An 18,519-nucleotide genomic window follows, 5' to 3' on the forward strand; every position below is an offset into this window, starting at 1 on the left:
CTGATAGTTGGTAAAGTGTCTAGAATATAAACTTAGTATTAACCATGTTCAGTAGGATGTATTTCACAATAGCATCAGCGGATGTGGTGTGAAATGTGAGATTCTTGAATAATGTGACACTGTACTGAAAGCTGGTGAAGATTCAAATAATTGAGTGGATAAATCAGGTGCCTCTGTGGAGTGACTTGATAGCCAGTAATACTGAATGTTGTTGACAAAGGGTAGCTATATATTCTGGCTGATGTGTTAACGAAGTTATTAATTTCTAAGTTTTATTTGGAATGTGGGAGATAAATCAAGACAATTTGAAAGCATTCTAAATTCTTGATCTTTGATACATTGTAATATTTAGTATAACACAAACCTATTGTTTATTCAAAAATACCTAGAGTAATGGGAAACATTGAGGACCCGGCTGTATAGTTTTCTGTGTATGGTATTTAGCATGTCATTTCTAATTGGGAAGGGTGGATTTAAGAGCAATGTGATACAATGGTTATTGGTTGTTCAGTTGGAAATAGAAACTTTCTAAAAGTACATAATCAAATTGCAAAAAGAGGAACATTATTTTAAGTGTTACATTTATTTATGTGTTTAGTGTTCGCATGCCTGTGGCATGTGTGTTCAGATAACTTGCAGAAGTCAGCTCTTTCCCCACCATTTGGGCCCAGTGACTGAACTCAGTCACCAAACTTGGTTAGCACCTTGTATCCACTGAGACATTTTGCTGGCTCTGGATGATGATTGTGAATATAAAATATTACTAAAATACTATCATAAACATCTAATTTTAGTCTTAACATAGCCACTAAAGTTAAAAGCTAAAAAGAGAACCAAGTTGATTCATAAAATAAAGTTTTATATTACAGTATATTTTATAAACCTTATTTAGAAACACATTCAAACTGCTTATCAGTAGTTTTCTTCCTCAGAACTATTCGGGGTGTTGTTTCAGAATTAAATTTTAACATTTGTTGCCAAAGAAATTTAACCACTGAAGTTAAAACTGCTTTAAAAGTTCTGTTATATTAAAATTGTTATGTATATTTATTGTAAGTGATGTATACTACAACACATATCCAGAGGATGTTCTTGTTTGTTTGTTTGTTTGCTTTGCTTTGCTTTGAGCCAGGTCTGAGTTGTATTGAATTCTGTAAGTCCCTTTCTGTGGTCTGTTACCAGTTGACCCTCTTGACCCCTGACACTCCTTTGTCCTCTTCCTCCACAGGATTCCCCAACTCCACCTAATGTTTGGCTGTGAGTCTCTGCTTATATGTTACAGTTGTGTAGCTTGGTCCTCTTGGGGGACTCTAACCTCGGGAACAAGGGCTGTCTCCCGACTCTATTACTGGCTTTTGGGACCCTTGCCTTGCCTAGCCTTACTGCAACTTGATAGGCCATGTTTTATTGATACACATAGGAGACTTGCCCTTTTCTGGATGGAGATGGAAGAGGAGGGGATTGGGGGATGGGTGAGGGGAGGCTGTGGCCGGATGTAAAATAAATAGATAAATAATAATAATAAAAAAAGAAAAGTAGGTACAAATGCAAGGTTGATACTAGAAGCATATGATGTTATGGCTCTTTATTATTGATTAACCTAACTTGAAATGTTTTATTTTGTTTAGTCAGGTCAATTCAGTGAAGATATGATACCACGGTGGGCTTCAACATGAGGAAAGTAACTAAAGGTAACGTCACATAAAAGGTACGTTGGCTTCTATGCATGTGTGTGTTTATGTATTCATGCATGTATGTGTTTATGTATGTATGCATGCATACATGTATGTATTGCCCTGTCCCTCCCTTTATACTTGATTTAAATTGTAATCGAAGAATTTTCTGTTCCTTGGGTTTTACCTGCTGTTTATAATTCCCAAGTAATGGTTGGATATTGGTGAAATTATTAAGGCCACTCCACGTAGTTAAAGGGAGGTTTATTTAGGGGCGTAACTTACAAATGAAGGGATAGGTAGGTTGCAGGTTCTGGGAAAGACGCAGTGCAGTCCGGCGGTGTTCTCTGGAGAACTCTGTTCGGTCTACTTCCAGCGTCCAAGGTCCAGGAAACAAGAGCATCGGTGCATCCGGATCTCAGGTCTTCAAGGTCCCTCTCGCCCCCGCCTTGTAGGCGTGACAGTTACCGAAGCCTCAGTGGGGGTTGGAACTTCCAGATCAAGGTTGGAATGGCTACCCACTACAGTTGGATTGTTCGAAAAGACTGCAAATCAGTTATTTATGTTTTATGATGATAGGTTAAAGTGTTTAAGAGTTGAATGTAGTTAAGTGTCCATAAAAGTCAACTTACCACATGGGTTAGTAGAAGTAACATTTGATATCTTAAGAATTCCAAAATATAACAGTTTGAGCAGTGTTGTATATTGAAAGGTGGTAATTACTTCCAATAATGTCATCCTAGTATATTTATGGTAGCAAATATCATAATCCAGTTTTTTTCTTTCTTCATTTTTAAGCCTAAAGTTGAAACTAAAATAGGAAAGTGTAACTCATTTTTATCATAATTTCTTATTAGTTCCTGGACTATAGGAATGTTAGGGGATTTAATCTTTTCTTGTCACTCTGGTTTTCCTTCTGTAATTCCTGCAAGTTTAAACCTCCAGCCTGAACCATGTGAACATTTTACCCAGTTCTTGTTGACAGATCTGCTTGTTAAGTTCTTTTTTCGCCTTTTCTGATGACACTCATCATTTTGCAGCTCTGTCTGTGTGTGTGTGTGTGTGTGTGTGTGTGTCTGTGTGTGTGTCTATGCATTTTTACCAGTGTCAGTGCTTCAGTTGGAAACTACTTTAAAGAAGCCCACAACTGAGGAGTTGTATGTGGCCATATGCAGTACAGTGCTTATTGAGCAGGTAAAACAGTGAGATTATTATGGAGAACTCCAAGGGAAGGAATGCTGATTCTATTATTTACAGAATAATTTAAAAAGATACACTTAAAGTTTAAGAGATCCTGAGCTATTGCATGTTTTTGTAGATGTTAAAGTTGTTATTATCTTAAAGTTGCATATAACCATGATTAGAAATGTATTGGGTAATAGTTATTTATCATGTTGCCAAATTTAACCAAGTCATTGCTCAAGCAGAATTTTAGATCTATCATTCATATATTTAGAGTTGAGAAGGGGCCCCAAGATTTCTCAGATTGAATTTGGATTCGAGGTTTTAGGAGTACTCTGGTTCTGTAACATTTGACCTGTCTTTCTGACTTCTCCACTTCTGGTAGTACCTTCATTAGTACTTGAAATGCCCTTATTAAGAATTGCCTTGTTTTGATTCAAGATCTGGGACATAGGAGGACAACCCCGGTTCCGGAGCATGTGGGAGCGGTATTGCAGAGGAGTCAATGCTATTGTGTAAGTTGGTGGTGAGATTTTTTTTTTTTTTCTTTTGGTCTATTAGATTAGTCTTGAAAGAAAAAAAAAATTGCTTTTTAATACTTCCAAAGGTAGACTTAATAATTATCTCAGACAGTAATTGTCTTTCTTAGCTAATATCTCAGTATTAACATGGGATTATTTAAAATCATAGAATAAGAGATTTATTGATTTCTTTATTCAGCTGAGTGCTCTTCAGTATGTTTTCCAAAGTATAACATGTATTAATTAGTCTCTGAATAATGTAGTTAAAAGTATTCATGCTGAATGTAAGACTTAATTTCTTTTGATTAGCACTTTTAGTATTGTAAATATTAAGAAAATTTAAAGTCTATAATCCTAGTTCATTGAGAGTCATAGAGATGGCATGTTGAGATCGCTTTGTTTTTTAAGTTACATGATAGATGCTGCAGATCGTGAAAAAATAGAAGCCTCTCGAAATGAGCTCCATAATCTTCTAGATAAACCACAGTTACAAGGAATTCCAGTAAGTTTGGAGAATCTGATATTTTATATTTGCAATTATATATTTAACATTGAACTAATCTTGGTATTCCTAGAGATTGATTTTAGGATTTCCAATACCCCACAAGTGCAGAGATCTGAAGATTTCAAGATTTTTTTCTTTTTTTTTGTTTTTTGAGATTAAGCTTTATGATGTAGCCTGGGATGGCCTGGAACTTGTGGTCCTGTTGCCTCAGCCTCCCAAGTGTTGGGATAATGAGTCTGCCACCATACCTGGCTTCTCAGGTCCTTTGTGGAAATGGTGTAGTATTTGCATGCAAACTACACAATTCTTCCATGTAGTTTGAATATTTAGATTACTAATAGTATTGAATACAGCAGAAGCGCTGTGTAATAGTTGTTGACTATACTGTTTTAGAGAAAGATGGCAAAGGGAATCTACATTTTCAGTGATGTTACAGCACCCCCCCCATTTTTTGCTTACTTTTTTTTTTTTTTTGAGATAGATTACACACTATAGCCCAGGCTAGCCTGCATCTTAGTATATAGATAGCCCATGCTGGCCTCAAACTGGACATCCTTCCACCTCAGTTCCCGAGCACTAGAATTTAAGTTCTGTCTCCTGCCTGGCTTCCCATGTGCTTTTAATGTGCAGTTGGTTGGACATGGGCGTGGAGCCTGTGGGTCTAGAGGGTGCTAATTATATTTGAAATTTACTATGTCTTCTTTTTTAAGGGTTAAGAGTACTTTGAGCTGGGCGATGGTGGCACAGGCCTTTAATCCAGCACTCGGGAGGCAGAGGCAGGTGGATCTCTGTGAGTTTGAGGCTATCTTGGGCTCCAGAGTGAATTCCAGGAAAGCTACACAGAGAAAACCCTGTCTCGAAGGGGGGAAAAAAGAGTACTTTGGCTTCAACATTGTGAAATTGAGAAATTGAACTTATCTTCCTGACCTTTCTCTACTACTTGTGGTATTTCCTCATTGAATGAATTAGTTGAAATACTTTTGTTAAGAATTGTTTGACTCATCTAGCTGTGGTTACTTATGCCTATAATCCCATGCTTGGGAGCCTGAGGTAGGAGGATTGCTGAGAGTTCCAGACCAGCCTGGAAAAATCCTGTGTTGATTTAAAGATCTGGTGTGTGGGAGAATAGTCCCAGTTCTTAAAACTGGAATCACCTTTGCCCAGTGTCTGCTGGAACCTGGATACCGTATTGTCTATAGATGCCTTAACTAGATAGTCACCAAACTATGTAGAAAGAGCAGTGCTCTGTTCTGGGGATGGAATGATGGGCAGAAGTTGCTAGAAACACTGCATGCTGGGGGAAAGATACATTTGGGAAAACAAACAAACAAACAAACATTTAACAGTACAGCTCTGGTGATCAGTGTCAAGACAGGTGCAGAAGTCCTTAAGAATTGCAAAGATTGCTGGGCAGTGGTGGCGCACGCCTTTAATTCCAGCACTTGGGAGGCAGAGGCAGGTGGATCTCTGTGAGTTCGAGGCCAGCCTGGTCTACAAAGTGAGTTCCAGGACAGCCAGGACTGTTATACAGAGAAACTGTATCTCATCCATCATCCCCCCCCCCCCGGAAAAAAAAAAAGATTTGTGTAGTTCAAGGTGAAGGAAGAAAGTTCTCTGAGTCAGTGAAGTATGACTGGAGGTCTGAAGAATGTGGGAATGTGAAGGAGGTGATGGTTGGTAGGGAAGAGTTCCAGGCCCTTTGGTGGTAGGAAGCAGTGTCCAGAACACAGAGCCTTGGGAATGGCTGGGTGAGTGACATGCTGAGCTGTAGCTGGCATTAGAGCCACATTTACAAGATTGTGTGGATAGTCTTTGATATGTTTTAAGTAAGTGCCCTGTCTGTCACAGCTACTTTTGATTCTTTTTCTTTCTTCTTTCTTTTTTTTTTTTTTTTTTTTGCTGTGTTTTTGTCAGTTCTTTTGAAAATTTCAGTGTGTGTGGTGTTGTGTGTGTGTGTGTGTGTGTGTGTGTGTGTGTGTGTGTGTATGTGTATGTGTCTTTTTAGAAACGACCTCACTGTGTATATAACCAGGCTGGCCTCTCAGTGAATGATCTGTCTGCCTCTGCCTCCATAGTGCTATAATTAAAGGCATGAGCTACCATACCTGGTCCTCATACAATGTGGTGGTGGGGTTTTTTTTTTTTTTTTTTTTTTTTTGTTGTTGTTTTTCTCTTTTGCTCTTCTGCTCTTTTGGAGGCCCACCACTCAGCTCCCAAATAAATACATGGCGTCTTGTTCTTTCTTATGAATGCCCAGACTTAGCTTGGCTTGTTTCTAGCCAACTTTTCTTAACTTAAATTATCCCATCTAACTTTTACCTCTGGCTTTTATCTTTATCTGTTTCTGTATACCTTTCTTTTTATGGCTTGCTGTGTAGCTGGATGGCCGACCCCTGATGTCCTCCTCTCCTTTTCTTGTTCATCGATCTTTCTCCCCATATTTCTCCTCCTATTTATTCTGTCTGCCAGTCCTGCCTAGCCTTCCATTCAGCTCTTTCTTAGACCAGTCAGGTGTTTTAGACAGGCAAAGTAACACAGCTTCACAGAGTTAAACAAATGCAACATAAAAGAATGCAACACGTCTTTTCAGCATTAAACTAATGTTCCACAATATAAACAAATGTAACACATCTTCAAATAATATTCCAGAACAACAATGTATTTTGTTTGTATTCCCATCCACTCCTCCCCAGTCCATCCTTACCCAACTTGTGTCCCTTTAAAAATGATTTTTATGATCAACTGAGTTCAGTTATGTTGCTGTATTCTCATGGATGTGGGACCATTGGAGTGTGGTCAATTTGCCAGGGGCCACACCTTTAAAGAGAGCTGACTCTCCCTCCTCCAGAAGCCATTAGCTGTACTAGTCCTTAAAACCTGTGTGTGTGTGTGTGGGGGAGATCAGTTATCTTCATATTTGCATTTAATTGACACAGATAAACCCTTAGCTGTGAAGTTTTTTTTTTTTTTTTTTGTTTTTAAGTTTCTGGCTATCCTGGAACTAAATATGTAGACAAGACTAGCCTCAAACTCACAGAGACACACCTCCCTCACCCTCACCTGCAACTGTGAAGATATTTACATTTTGGTTATGGCTTTCTAGGTAATTTCAGAATGTACATCATAGCCTTAGAATTATTTATGTAGTGCTGGAGATTAAGCATTGGACATGCATGTGTGTCATGACTTGTGTTTGGAGGTCAGAGGATTCCATAACTACCACGTGGGTCCTAGGGTCGAACTCAAGTCATCAGCCTTTCTGCACTGAGCCATCTCTCAGCTTCTAGAGTATCTAGGCTGCTTTTATGGTAGGAGTTATGCAATACCAGGATAAATTCATAAATGAGATTGGCTACCAGTCACTCAAATCTGTTTTGTTTGTATTTCTCAAGTGTGCTTTACAGTTAAGGTGTATGTTAACATGAAAGTCTTTTGGAAATCTTTAGACTACAATATGCTTCTGTGATCTTTTTGTACATAAGATTTACCCATAATATCTTTTCTTTTTAAAGGTACTAGTACTTGGAAACAAGAGAGATCTTCCAAATGCCTTGGATGAGAAACAGCTAATTGAAAAAATGTAGGTCCTAAGAAGAGTAATGTTGAGAAGCTTGTTGGTAAATTATAGTTTGTCCTCCGTTTTGTAAGCATAATTACATTATTCAGTAATGATCATACCCTGTTCTTAGATGGATAACCTGGGCCAACCAGAGAAGTAAATCTCTGAAATTTTGTTAGTGGGAAAATACTCTTTTTCATAGTAATAAAAATAAGTGAAACTGAGTAAAGAGTGGTATGACAGCTGCCATCATTTTTTTTTTAACCAATTCTTTTCCTTAGGAACCTGTCTGCTATTCAGGATAGAGAGATTTGCTGCTATTCAATTTCTTGCAAAGAAAAGGACAATATAGGTAAGAAATGGCTGCTGATTTTTCAAGAAATTTGGGGAAGGACTCCATGTTTTTTCCTGTGCTGTAGTGAGTGGGGACTTTGTTAGGTGTTTTTTTTTGTTTTTTCCTAATGTACTTCATATTTTAACTGAGGATTGTTACCTTAGGAGACATGTGGCAATATATTGAGACATTTTTTTTGGTTCTCATAACTGGAAGAGGGTAGAGACACAGATCTAAACATCTTTCAGTCTCTCTAGCAAGAATTAACACAGAATGTTAGTAGAAGCAGGCAGAGCTGCTCTTCACTGTAGTTTTTAGGATGTTGTGCTGTCTTTAAACCTATTACTTCTTTAAATATTCTTTTATGTTTTCTAAGTTAGAAATGGGAAACTTTGGGAGGAAAAATAATCTTTTATTACTGTCAAGAACTAGCCAGATAATTTTCTAAAGGAACAACAACAAAAAGGTCAGCTGGTCATGGTGGTGGAAACCTATTGCCCTGGCTTTTGGAAGCTGAGGCAGGAGGATTGCTGTGAGTTTGAGGTTTGCCTGGGCTACATGGTGAATGCTAGGGCAGCTCTGACTTGGTAGCAGGACCCTGTCTCAAAAAGAGGGGTGGGGATGGGGAGATGAGGAAGTCAGTTCAGTCTTGGGTTCATTTATTCAAAGCTACAAGGGGTTCAGCAGTGGTGTGAGAACTGACTAGTGTTTGAGGCTGCTCAATGGCTCACTAGGGTGCACTAATAGTGTGTAATTCAGTGCTTCATGTGCAGCGTTACTGAGGCTAAGGAAACCACTATCCTTACTTTAGATTCAACTGAGCATTAATGAGTTAATGAACTGCTTCAAAAAGTATTTGAGTGCACATGGTTTTCCTGTGTTTTTACTGTTCTGTTCATGTGGCAGGGCAAGTGTCTTAATCTGAGGAAGGTGTCTGGAACCACACGAGGAGAGTGTTTATTCCTGACTCTAGAGAATCTCTCTTCCTTCTATATTTTTGTCTAGTCTTGAGGACTCACTTGTCTTTGGGATTTTAGCTTCTGTCTAATGACTGGAGGAAAGAAAGGTTTTTTCTTTTTTTTTTTTTTTTGGGTTTTTTTTTGAGACAGGGTTCTCTGTGTAGCTTTTGCGCCTTTCCTGGAGCTCACTTGGTAGCCCAGGCTGCCTCGAACTCACAGAGATCCGCCTGGCTCTGCCTCGCGAGTGCTGGGATTAAAGGCGTGCGCCACCACGCCCGGCGGTTTTTTTCTTTTAAGTTTCTTAAATATGAAAATGCTGTCATTTTACTTTAGGCTTACTTTCCCCCTCTGATTTCACACTAGTGTAATAAAAGATGTAGAAGACTTGCTTCAGCAGTTTATTAAATCATTGTTTTCTCAGCTGTGAATAGTCACTTTTGCTCAGCTCCTGGCCCTAGTGTGTACTTGATATGTGTGGTCTACAATTTCTCTAATGTGTTTTAGTTGGGAAATTGGAAGACTGAATTTACAGTTATCTTTCAAGCTTGGAGGATAGAGTGTTACATGTAGTGGATTCTCACATAGCTTGCAGGTAGTTAGTACATTTTAAAGAACTCAGGACAGTAATTCAGTGCTCTGACTTAGCTGCCTTCTCAGTCTGTGGACTTTTTCCTGGTCTCTCCTCAGCTGCTGGAGCTTTGACTGTATGTTGATTCCTTGTTAGTTGCTTCTCCTCTTCAGATCTTTAGAATAGAATGTCTGATGTCAGATCCTCTAGATGTGAGTCACTTGGAAAGCAGACCAGTTATGTCTGGGCATGGTGGCACATATCTTCATTACTGGCGCTTAGGAGGCAGAGGCAGGCAGGTCTCTGAATTGGAGGCTAGCCAGTCCTGCCAATTGTGCCTCTTGCTAGCTTCTCTGTATCCTGTGTTTGGATGCTCCAGTTTTTCATCCCTTCCTGTCCAGTGACCTCAGTCAGTCTGCATACTGCAGCCTCCAAGTTGTTCTCTTGTAACTTGCTGACTTGCTAAAGTAAGTTACTATAGCTTCCCTAGTTCAGATTCTCCAGTAAGTTCCTGGTAACTGGAGAATAAAGTTTCTTACGTGTTAGCACCACTTTATTTATTGATACAACTCAGATACTTGTGCTCCCTAGGAGACATTGTTTTAAAATAATTTTTAGAGCAAAAGAAGTGGGTTTCATTATGACAATGGCATGCATGAAAGTCATACTTTGTTCACATTCCTTCCTCTCTTTTATCCCTCCCTATTCCTGCTGGGCTCACCCTTCCCCAGGGAGTTCCCCTACCTCTGCTTTTATGGTTTGCGTGCGTGCGTGCGTGCGTGCGTGCGTGCGTGCATACGTGTGCATGTGACGTGCAGATGCTGTAATTTTGTTCTTTATGTTTGAATAAAATCCCTAGAGACATTTTGGTTCTCATAGTAGGGCTGGCACAGAGTTAGTTGTTAAGGCCATGGGTGTCATAAACCATTCTGTGAGGCACAGGAAAGGTTCACCTCATGAAGTGAGAATTATTCAGCTCAAGGATAACAAGGACAAGGTTATAAAGCTGTGGTCTAGGGTTCACAGTGAGTGACAACCCCATTTTTTCTTGTGCCTTAGCCACATCTTAGCAGCCCCCCATGTTCTGCAGTGGGACATGCCTTCTGAGACTTGTTGCTTTGTGGTTTCTTGTTTGCCAGTCTCTGTGTAACATCAAAGCCCAAATGTTAGTTACTTTTATTTTTATTATTATAGTTACACATTTCTTTGAGGTCAGAGAGTCCTTTCATGTCTTTGCCTTCCTGGCAGTTTGTGTTTAGCTCCCAATCTGACAGGCAGTAAGTATAAGGTACCAAGTTCATGTTCAGGATCTGGTAGTTGCTCACATTGCCCTCTTGAAGCTCTGGTGATGGAGTTCAAATGAGGAAGAGACCTAGCACCTTGAACATTTTAAGTATTGTCTGTGTGTTTAGTTTTGTAATGCTGATTTCTTAACTCTCACTTTCCCTGCCTTTAGATATCACACTTCAGTGGCTTATTCAACACTCAAAATCCCGAAGAAGCTGAGACATCCTCTGACGTCTTCCAGTCCTTCTTGGCTATAATCCTACAACTACTGTCCGTTCCTCTGAAGTACTTCCCAGAACATGGTCCTTCCTAAACCCAAGAAATTGCCTTTCTCAGAGTTTATTTCTCATGTGCACTGCTGAAGATGTATATTCTTATCCTTCATAACAAATCAGCTGGAGTTGTCATGATATAAGTCAGCACACACTAAAAGGCTTCACACACTTGTCTAGTGTGTAGAGGCATCTTTCCTTTTTCTTTTTTAAAAAACACCTACATTTTGACCATCTTAAATTAAGAAAATTGCATATTACCATTCTGGTCTTTCTGGGCCAGATTTTTGTATTGGTTTTCAGTAAATGTCTACCTATTTCATTAGAGTCCAGTAGCTTATACTGGTACTGACTTGATGCAGCATGGAATTCCTAGTGCCACACACAGTATTTAGAAAACCTTCAAGCCTGACTCATGTGGGATATGAACATATAATGTTTATCCCATCGCACACATGCATGTGAAATGTAGACTTACACCGTAGGAATAATTGGTCTGCCAAGAGTTAGCAGAGGCACCAGGTCAGCGCGGTGGGTTCCTTACACTGGAGACTTCTACCTGGTAAATTTTAAACATTCTGCTTTCGGAGTGTCCTTTGTCACCAGATAGCATTTGGGGAGATGGGAAGAGTTATAGCATGCTCTTTTGTATCTGTCCAGATCATTAGTTTTCTTCCCCCTTTTAACACACTTTTTTAAAGGGATGGGAATTGAAGATTTTTTCAAAAGCTTTCATGAATTTAAGAGCATTCCAGCTAGTGTAATAAAACCCGTTAAGAGTGTCTGACTTTGTGTGAACACACGTCTGTTCTTTGTCTCCAGTCACCCACCCTGTGCTGCCGCATGACATCCTTAACTCCTGACTTTTTATATCAGTCATGAAGTTGACTTTCAGCACAAAGGTACTTAGAAACAAATCTTAGTTTTCTTACCAATGTAAGGTTTGGCACTCTTTTCACTGGTGCCACTAGACTTCTTGATTGTGACAACTCTAGACCTGCCTGCTTAATCTAATCATGCGCAACGTCTACAGGTTGTTTAATGATCAGCCCGCGCAGAGGACTGAGGAACCAATGCTCTTTATTGTTTGCTTCTATGATACAGAGCTGTAAAAAACTCACAGTGAACATATTTTGTAGCTTAGTGACCTCCACCTACATAAAGGGACATGTTACTACTGGTTCACTGGTAAATTGTTACTCATGCCGATGTAATGATAAACCCTGTGGTTACACCTGCTTATGTGTTGCCTCACACTATGTGTGACTTGTCTCTTCTGTTAAGCAGCACTTAAGTCGACAGTACATATTCAGATGTGTTGAGTGTAGTCAACAGTAAGTTCTTTTAATGAATACCATTTTAAGTTATAGACTGCCACGGCCTTAAAATATTCTGTACAAATAACTGCACTGTGTTGCACAGACACTACTTGTTTTCTCCATTCACATTTTCAGTGAGTAGAATCTGGCTTTACAGTTCTCTTTTTATTCATGAAGCATGTTGCACTCTTCCCAGAGGATGGGATGGGTGGTTTGAATGAAGGGATATTTAAACTTGCTCATGTAGCCCAACACGAGTAATGGTTACTGTGAACCATTTCAAAGAATGTGGTGACTTGCTTGTGCCTAAAAGGAGGGATTGGAACCAGAATGTGTAACTAAGCGGGGACTGCATAGGTTTTTGTTAATTGACCTATAGCTAAACTTTAATGTGTTTGTGTGTCTTTTCATTGCTTTCCAGCATTTCAGGACATCTAAAGCTACTACCAACATTTTCCTGTGCATAACCTCTGCATGTGAAAACCTAACAGTTATTGAACTTTGTAAATACGTAAATTTTTTTATTTAGGTGTGGATGCATTTTTCGTCTGTTTACTTCTCAGCTTTATTCAATAAACTTGCATTTTGAGGGTTGCATTGACAGTTTTACCTTAAAATGTGCATCCTGATGAAAGGTGCAGATCTTGGGAATGGAGTGGAAAGATAATTACTTGAAAAGGGCTCCACAGACCATGTGCTGGAAAGAAGTTGTCATCTCAGCTGTCAAGGGTTGGGCCAGTGGGATGAACTGGGAATAAACTTTTACAGTATCTACGCAGTTGGTACTATGGTTCCCTCCTTTCTCTCTTGCTGGGAAAGGATTCTATTACTGGTAAACTGTAGTGGCACTTGGTGGGTGGGCACTGAGGATTGAGCCTCACCAATGCTAGGCAGGCGCTCTGATGCCACCGAGCCAATTCCCTCTCTCCTCTACCCTAGATCGAGGACTTTTAGGTGTTAGGGCTAGTAAAGAATTTTATTACCCAGTTTATTTAAAAATTTACACTACCAGGAATTGAATGTAGGCTCTTGCATGTTATAGGAAAGCCCTCCACCTCTGAGCTACATCCCAGCTTTTTTTTTTTTTTTTTAAATCCAAGCCCTAATTAAGAAACTGAAATCCTAAGACCTGTCTACTTCTGAATGCAAATATTTCTCAGACATGCTGGGATGGCTTAATGGGTGAAGCACTTGCCTCCTCAACTGAAGATGGGATCCCTAGCAGTAGATGTTTGGCCTGTGCGGTAGCTTACCTGTAATCCCAGGACTCGAGAGGAGGGGTGCATCAATGTGTCCCGCTAGACTAGCTGAGTCAGTGAGGTCTGGGTCTGTCTGAGAGACTCTGCCTCACTAAGGTAGGAAATGCTTGAGGAAGATACCCGACATAAACCTCTGGGCTCCCCAGTGTACACACTTCCACACTCCTGCACATGAGAATATACATACACAGTCATGCAAGCCAGAAATAAAAATGTTGATTTTTCAACAGAGCCCCGCTTTTAGAGTAAGGTGTTTGGTCCATGTTGCTAACACGTTACCATCTGAACTGTAATATATATATTTTATGAGAGCCATTGTAGAAATGGTTTTAGTAAGTTAGGCTGTCTCTCTGCAATCTGTCATTCTGTATTACTCACTGGGTGTGTGATTTGGCATTTCTATCACAAGAGTTTACTATTTTGTGAAACTGGTAGTAGCAAGGAATGTGGGTCTGGATGGGGCTGGGGAAGACGGAATTCAAAGTACACATTTAGCTTAGTTCCAAAATTGAGAGCTTATTACCTTAAAGCGTTTTTTGTTTGTTTTGAGACAGGTTTGCTTTGTAGCCCAGGCTGGACTCAAACTCATGACCCTCCTTCTTCACCTCTTGAGTGCTGGAATGATGGGTATGTGGCTAAAATAACAGACTTCTAAAATTAATGTTTTTGACTATGATATGTAAATTGGGTGTTTTGAACCATGGGTACTTTAGTGTACTTTATTTTTTACTGAGAAAGTGATTTCCTTTTGCATCTACAGTTGAATCAGGTTGATTTGTAATTATAGCCTCTCAGAAACCCTGGAGGGAGGAAGCTGAAATGAGGTATGGAAGGTACCAATCTGTAACACCTTGTTACAGGCCAAGTGCTTTACTCTGAAAATGTGCCACTGTGGGGAAACATCGTTTGTTGTTTAAAATTTTTACATTTTATCGAAAACTGAATATCCTTCCTCCAACAGTGCACACTTGAGTCAGGAGACTTGGGAAGAAAAATGGTCATGCAAATAGTAGTAGCCTTATAGACTTCCTCTAAGTTTGCTGTTCTACAAGTTGGCAGCCCACAGCAGTGTTTCCTGTTGGTAAATACCCTCCACAGATTTCTTTTTAAAACTGAGCTATTAATAAAAGTGGTGTCCTTGTCATTCATGCTTCCTGGGTGTTCTTAGGGAAATAGTCACTGACATTCTAGATAGAATGCAATATCAGAAGTCATCCATTACACCATTTCATTAACAAGGTCTCCCTTGCAGGATAATTCCATTTTAAAATAGAATTACCACACTTAGGTGTAATGTAGATTCCCAGCAGGAATCAGGAAGGAAGAAAGATACCCCAGCCTCATTTTGCTGGGTCTTACAGGTCATGTGTTGGGAAAAGGAAGGGATGTGGGAAGAGCTATCAGTTTAACATGTTAATGTAGCCTGATGATGAAAAAAGAATGTCAGGTTGGCAACTTTGGAGAATGCCTTTTTTTTTTTTTTTTTTTTTTTTTGGTCATTAATTGGTGTATCCTTGTGAGCTCCTGAAGTCCTGGCTTTCCAGTCTAGCTAATGAGGATTTGTAACCCAGCTTCTTACATTGATTCTGGCAGATTAGAGATCTGAATAGTAGCTAGAACAGACACACAAATGCCCACTTGCCCTAGTGACTGTTAGTGTTTTATGCGCCATCTACTTGAAAATATAGAAATGTTTACTTCCCCCTCCCTACTCTGTTTTAAACATATAGTGAAGTGCTAGTCATCACAGTTTACAGAATGATGCACAACTTAGATTTGAAGCAAGTGCTGTTAAAACATACAGGCTTATGTTTGGAAAAGCATTTATAGTTGCAGGTGTTTTTACTCTGTATCCATCGAGGAAACACGTATGCCTACTAAGAATTTTGGACTAAGCTGTTTAGAACTAACATATAATACTTCATAGCTGTTGTAAGCTCAGCATGAGTTTATTTCAGTTTATTTTCAGAAACCTGGAACACTTAGAAAATACTTCCTTTCAAACTAAGGGAGGGGGAGGGAGCCAAGCAGACCTCTGCCTTTGCTTTTGACATGAGACAGAGAATGCCAGTCTTATTGTATATCCCTCTCCTTCTTTTGTGGTCTGCCCTCAGTTGTTACACAATATGCCCCACACAATGGTTATTTTTGTTTCTGTGTTTTGTAACTTCATTCTATCCTCATTCTGCAAAGGAGAAATTTAAATTGCTTTTGTCTGTCATACCACTTGCCACAGTTCAAAAAAGACAACATTAAGGTGATTTCCCTTTGTGCAGTTATAGATAATAAAAAAGAAGCTGGAGTATGTGGTACACAAATAATGTCAGTTCTTCATGGGGAGGTGCCACATTTGGATGAGCAGTGAAAGCTGGCTGAGAGAAAGGAAGTTCACTACCTTTGTTTATTTTGGGGACAGTGGACTCACTACCCTACTCTGGGTAGTCTTAGTCCTTTGCCTTAGCATCCTGAGTAGGACGTTAGGCATGTGTTGCTGTGCCTGATTACCCCCCCCATCCCACATTACATATTTTTTTAATAAGTTAACTTTTTTTTTTTGAACATGGTCTCAACTATGTAGCCCTGACTTCCTGATAACCAAGATCAGCCTGCTTGGAACTCACAGGAATATCTGCCTGCCTATTAACTCCCAAGTGCTGGATTAAAGTGTGAGCCTCCACAGCTGCTGAATAAGTTAACTTTTAATAGGTAAAATCACTTTTTCCACAAGACATTATCTTGTCCTACCCACATAAAGGAGACCTCTGTGTGATAACATACCAGTTTCTATTTATTTATTTCTTTATACAAAATAAAATCTCATTAACAGGCTAGCTGTGAATATATAGCACTGTTGCAAGTGTTTCATGTGAAGTGTGTGAGATGTTGGGGTAAGTACTGTTCTGTTCTTAAAATGGGGGATTTTTTTGCAGCTGAGGAAAAGGTGCAGAAACTAACTTAGCAAGGTTACTGAGCAAGGGTTCTGACTGGATTCTCAGCTGTCTCTCCTTGGGAGCTCTACAGTAAAGCTGGTCTTAAAATGAAAGTGACTTTTTCATACCAGTCATGTGAGGCTCTTGTGAGAATGTATTTGAAAAAAACCTATCACAAACTTTTTCCTAAATAATTATAGCTAGGTATGGTGGTTCAAACCTACAATCTCAGCATTCAGAAGCTGAGGCAGGAGGATCATAGTTGGAGGCAAACTGGGGTTAAGAGTCAGATCCTGTCTCAGAATTGTTTTTAAGGATGGATTTTCTGATTAGATACAAATGTCTCAGTTTCATCAGCTACATTCAATCTGAGAAGCCCTAGTCTACAGGGCCAGTCACAGTTCTTCCACTTCCAGGGCTTTCTACGAAGCTGAAAGTGGGAATACATGATAGTGTCCCAAAAACCTGTTCTCCTGGCACCTGTTGTCAATTGTGCCATAAAAATCATTTTTCATAAATTGGCTGTTTTTTCTCTAGTTTTTAGACTTTTTAAAATTAGGGCTGTCATCAGTGTGACTGACAGCTGACTAGAGTGCAAGATAAAGCTAAATTTGCACAAAAGTAGCTAAGAAACAAAGTATATCTTAATGTTCACATTGTGTCGGCTCCGAGAAGGCTGAATCCATAGCTCAGGGTCGGGAGCTGGAGTTGGACTTCTGGAAGTCTCCCCAAGTATCCCCCCCCCCCCTCTCTTTTCTTTTCTGTTTTTTTTTGGGGGGCAGGGAATATACTGCTTGGGCCTTTGTCTCTCCCAAAATAAACTTTTATTATTATTTTTTCTTGGTTTTTCGAGACAGGGTTTCTCTGTGTAGCTTTGCGCCTTTCCTGGAACTCACTTGGCAGCCCAGACTGGCCTTGAACTCACAAAGATCTGCCTGGCTCTGCTCCTGAGTGCTGGGATTAAAGGCATGCGCCACTACTGCCTGACTACCAAAATAAACTTTTTTTTTTAGCTCTTAACAACCCAAAGAACTTAACTTTTCGCTGGCTGCTCTGTTGTACCCTATCGTTTCAGGAATTCCTTTGACCCTAAACGTGGAATGAGTGTAAGTTCTCCCCATCACTGCCTTGATGATTGGTGACATGAACCATTCTGACTTGGTTGCTTCTCCTACTTTTTAAGTTTGATAGACATATGTGTAAACTTAGGGAAGGCAAAACTGATAGGCTCTCCAAGTCGAATCCTTACACGAAAGCCACAGCCCTAAGAACTGAAATCCGTAACCTTAATTATAGGAATTAGGACTTACAGGGATTATACCCTAAATCTGCCTACATTTCTGAGGTCGCCCGCCGCCTTGCACTGTAGAGATGATGATCAGGAAAATGTTTAAATAGTTCTGATGAAAATTAGGAACCATTTAGTCCCACTCCCGCCCTGTTGGGATAGGATGGGATCTTGGAGTATTTTAGAAGTATCAAGAACGATTCTTCGAGTTAAGGCGGTCAAAAAAAAAAAAAATCCGATGGGATATTGCACAGCCTGAACCAGACAGGGGGTCCTATTCCCACTCAAGTTAAAACCTTTCCTGGATATACCTCCTTTGCCTAAGGGCCCAGGCCCTTAACTACCCTAGACCTGGGGGTGGCTTTCTGCATCCAACCTCAGACCAATAAACATTCCACCCAGGGGCATCATTTACCGGAGCAAGGGCGGGTCAGGGGCCTCATCTGTGACCTCGCGGGGTGCTCCCCGTGCTGCGCTCTTATTGGTTGGAAGTTCTCTCCCTAAAGCTAGAGCGACCTAGGCTCGCCACGCCAGCCGGACCTGACACGGATCCGCCCAGGGGGCGTGGTCCTGCGGTGGGGCGGAGCCTTGTTGTCCCTGCGGCCTATAGAGCGGGAGGGAGTCCCCGGCCGCGCCCCTCGAGGCCGGCCGCGCCAGGCCAATCCTGGGCGGCCGGCGGGCGAACGTGGGGCCTGGCGGGCCGGGCCGGGCCGCAGGGCGGGGGACAATGGGCCAGTTCCTGGTGCGTCACGAGGGAGTTCCTTAAAGGGGAAGTGAGCAGGCTCCCGGGCGGACGCGCGGGGCGGCGGTCGGCTGGGACGCGCCCGGAGCTTCAAAATAATGCCCGCGGCGGCCGCGCGACC

General features: G+C 40.6%; 1 protein-coding gene across 1 annotated transcript in view; it reads left to right on the forward strand.

The window, feature by feature from the left end:
• The window catches only part of LOC114689579 (ADP-ribosylation factor-like protein 8B), a 39,648-nt gene extending 28,570 nt beyond the window's left edge, over window positions 1-11,078 (forward strand). The window contains 7 exon segments of the mRNA XM_028863866.1: window positions 1,629-1,656; window positions 1,659-1,708; window positions 3,297-3,370; window positions 3,785-3,878; window positions 7,394-7,461; window positions 7,722-7,792; window positions 10,758-11,078. Of these exon segments, the coding sequence (XP_028719699.1) occupies window positions 1,629-1,656; window positions 1,659-1,708; window positions 3,297-3,370; window positions 3,785-3,878; window positions 7,394-7,461; window positions 7,722-7,792; window positions 10,758-10,807 (435 nt within the window). The 3' untranslated portion in view covers window positions 10,808-11,078.
• Window positions 11,079-18,519: the final 7,441 nt, after the last annotated feature.

Source organism: Peromyscus leucopus, unplaced genomic scaffold (genome assembly GCF_004664715.2).
Source record: "Peromyscus leucopus breed LL Stock unplaced genomic scaffold, UCI_PerLeu_2.1 scaffold_133, whole genome shotgun sequence".
Lineage (NCBI taxonomy): Eukaryota > Metazoa > Chordata > Mammalia > Rodentia > Cricetidae > Peromyscus > Peromyscus leucopus.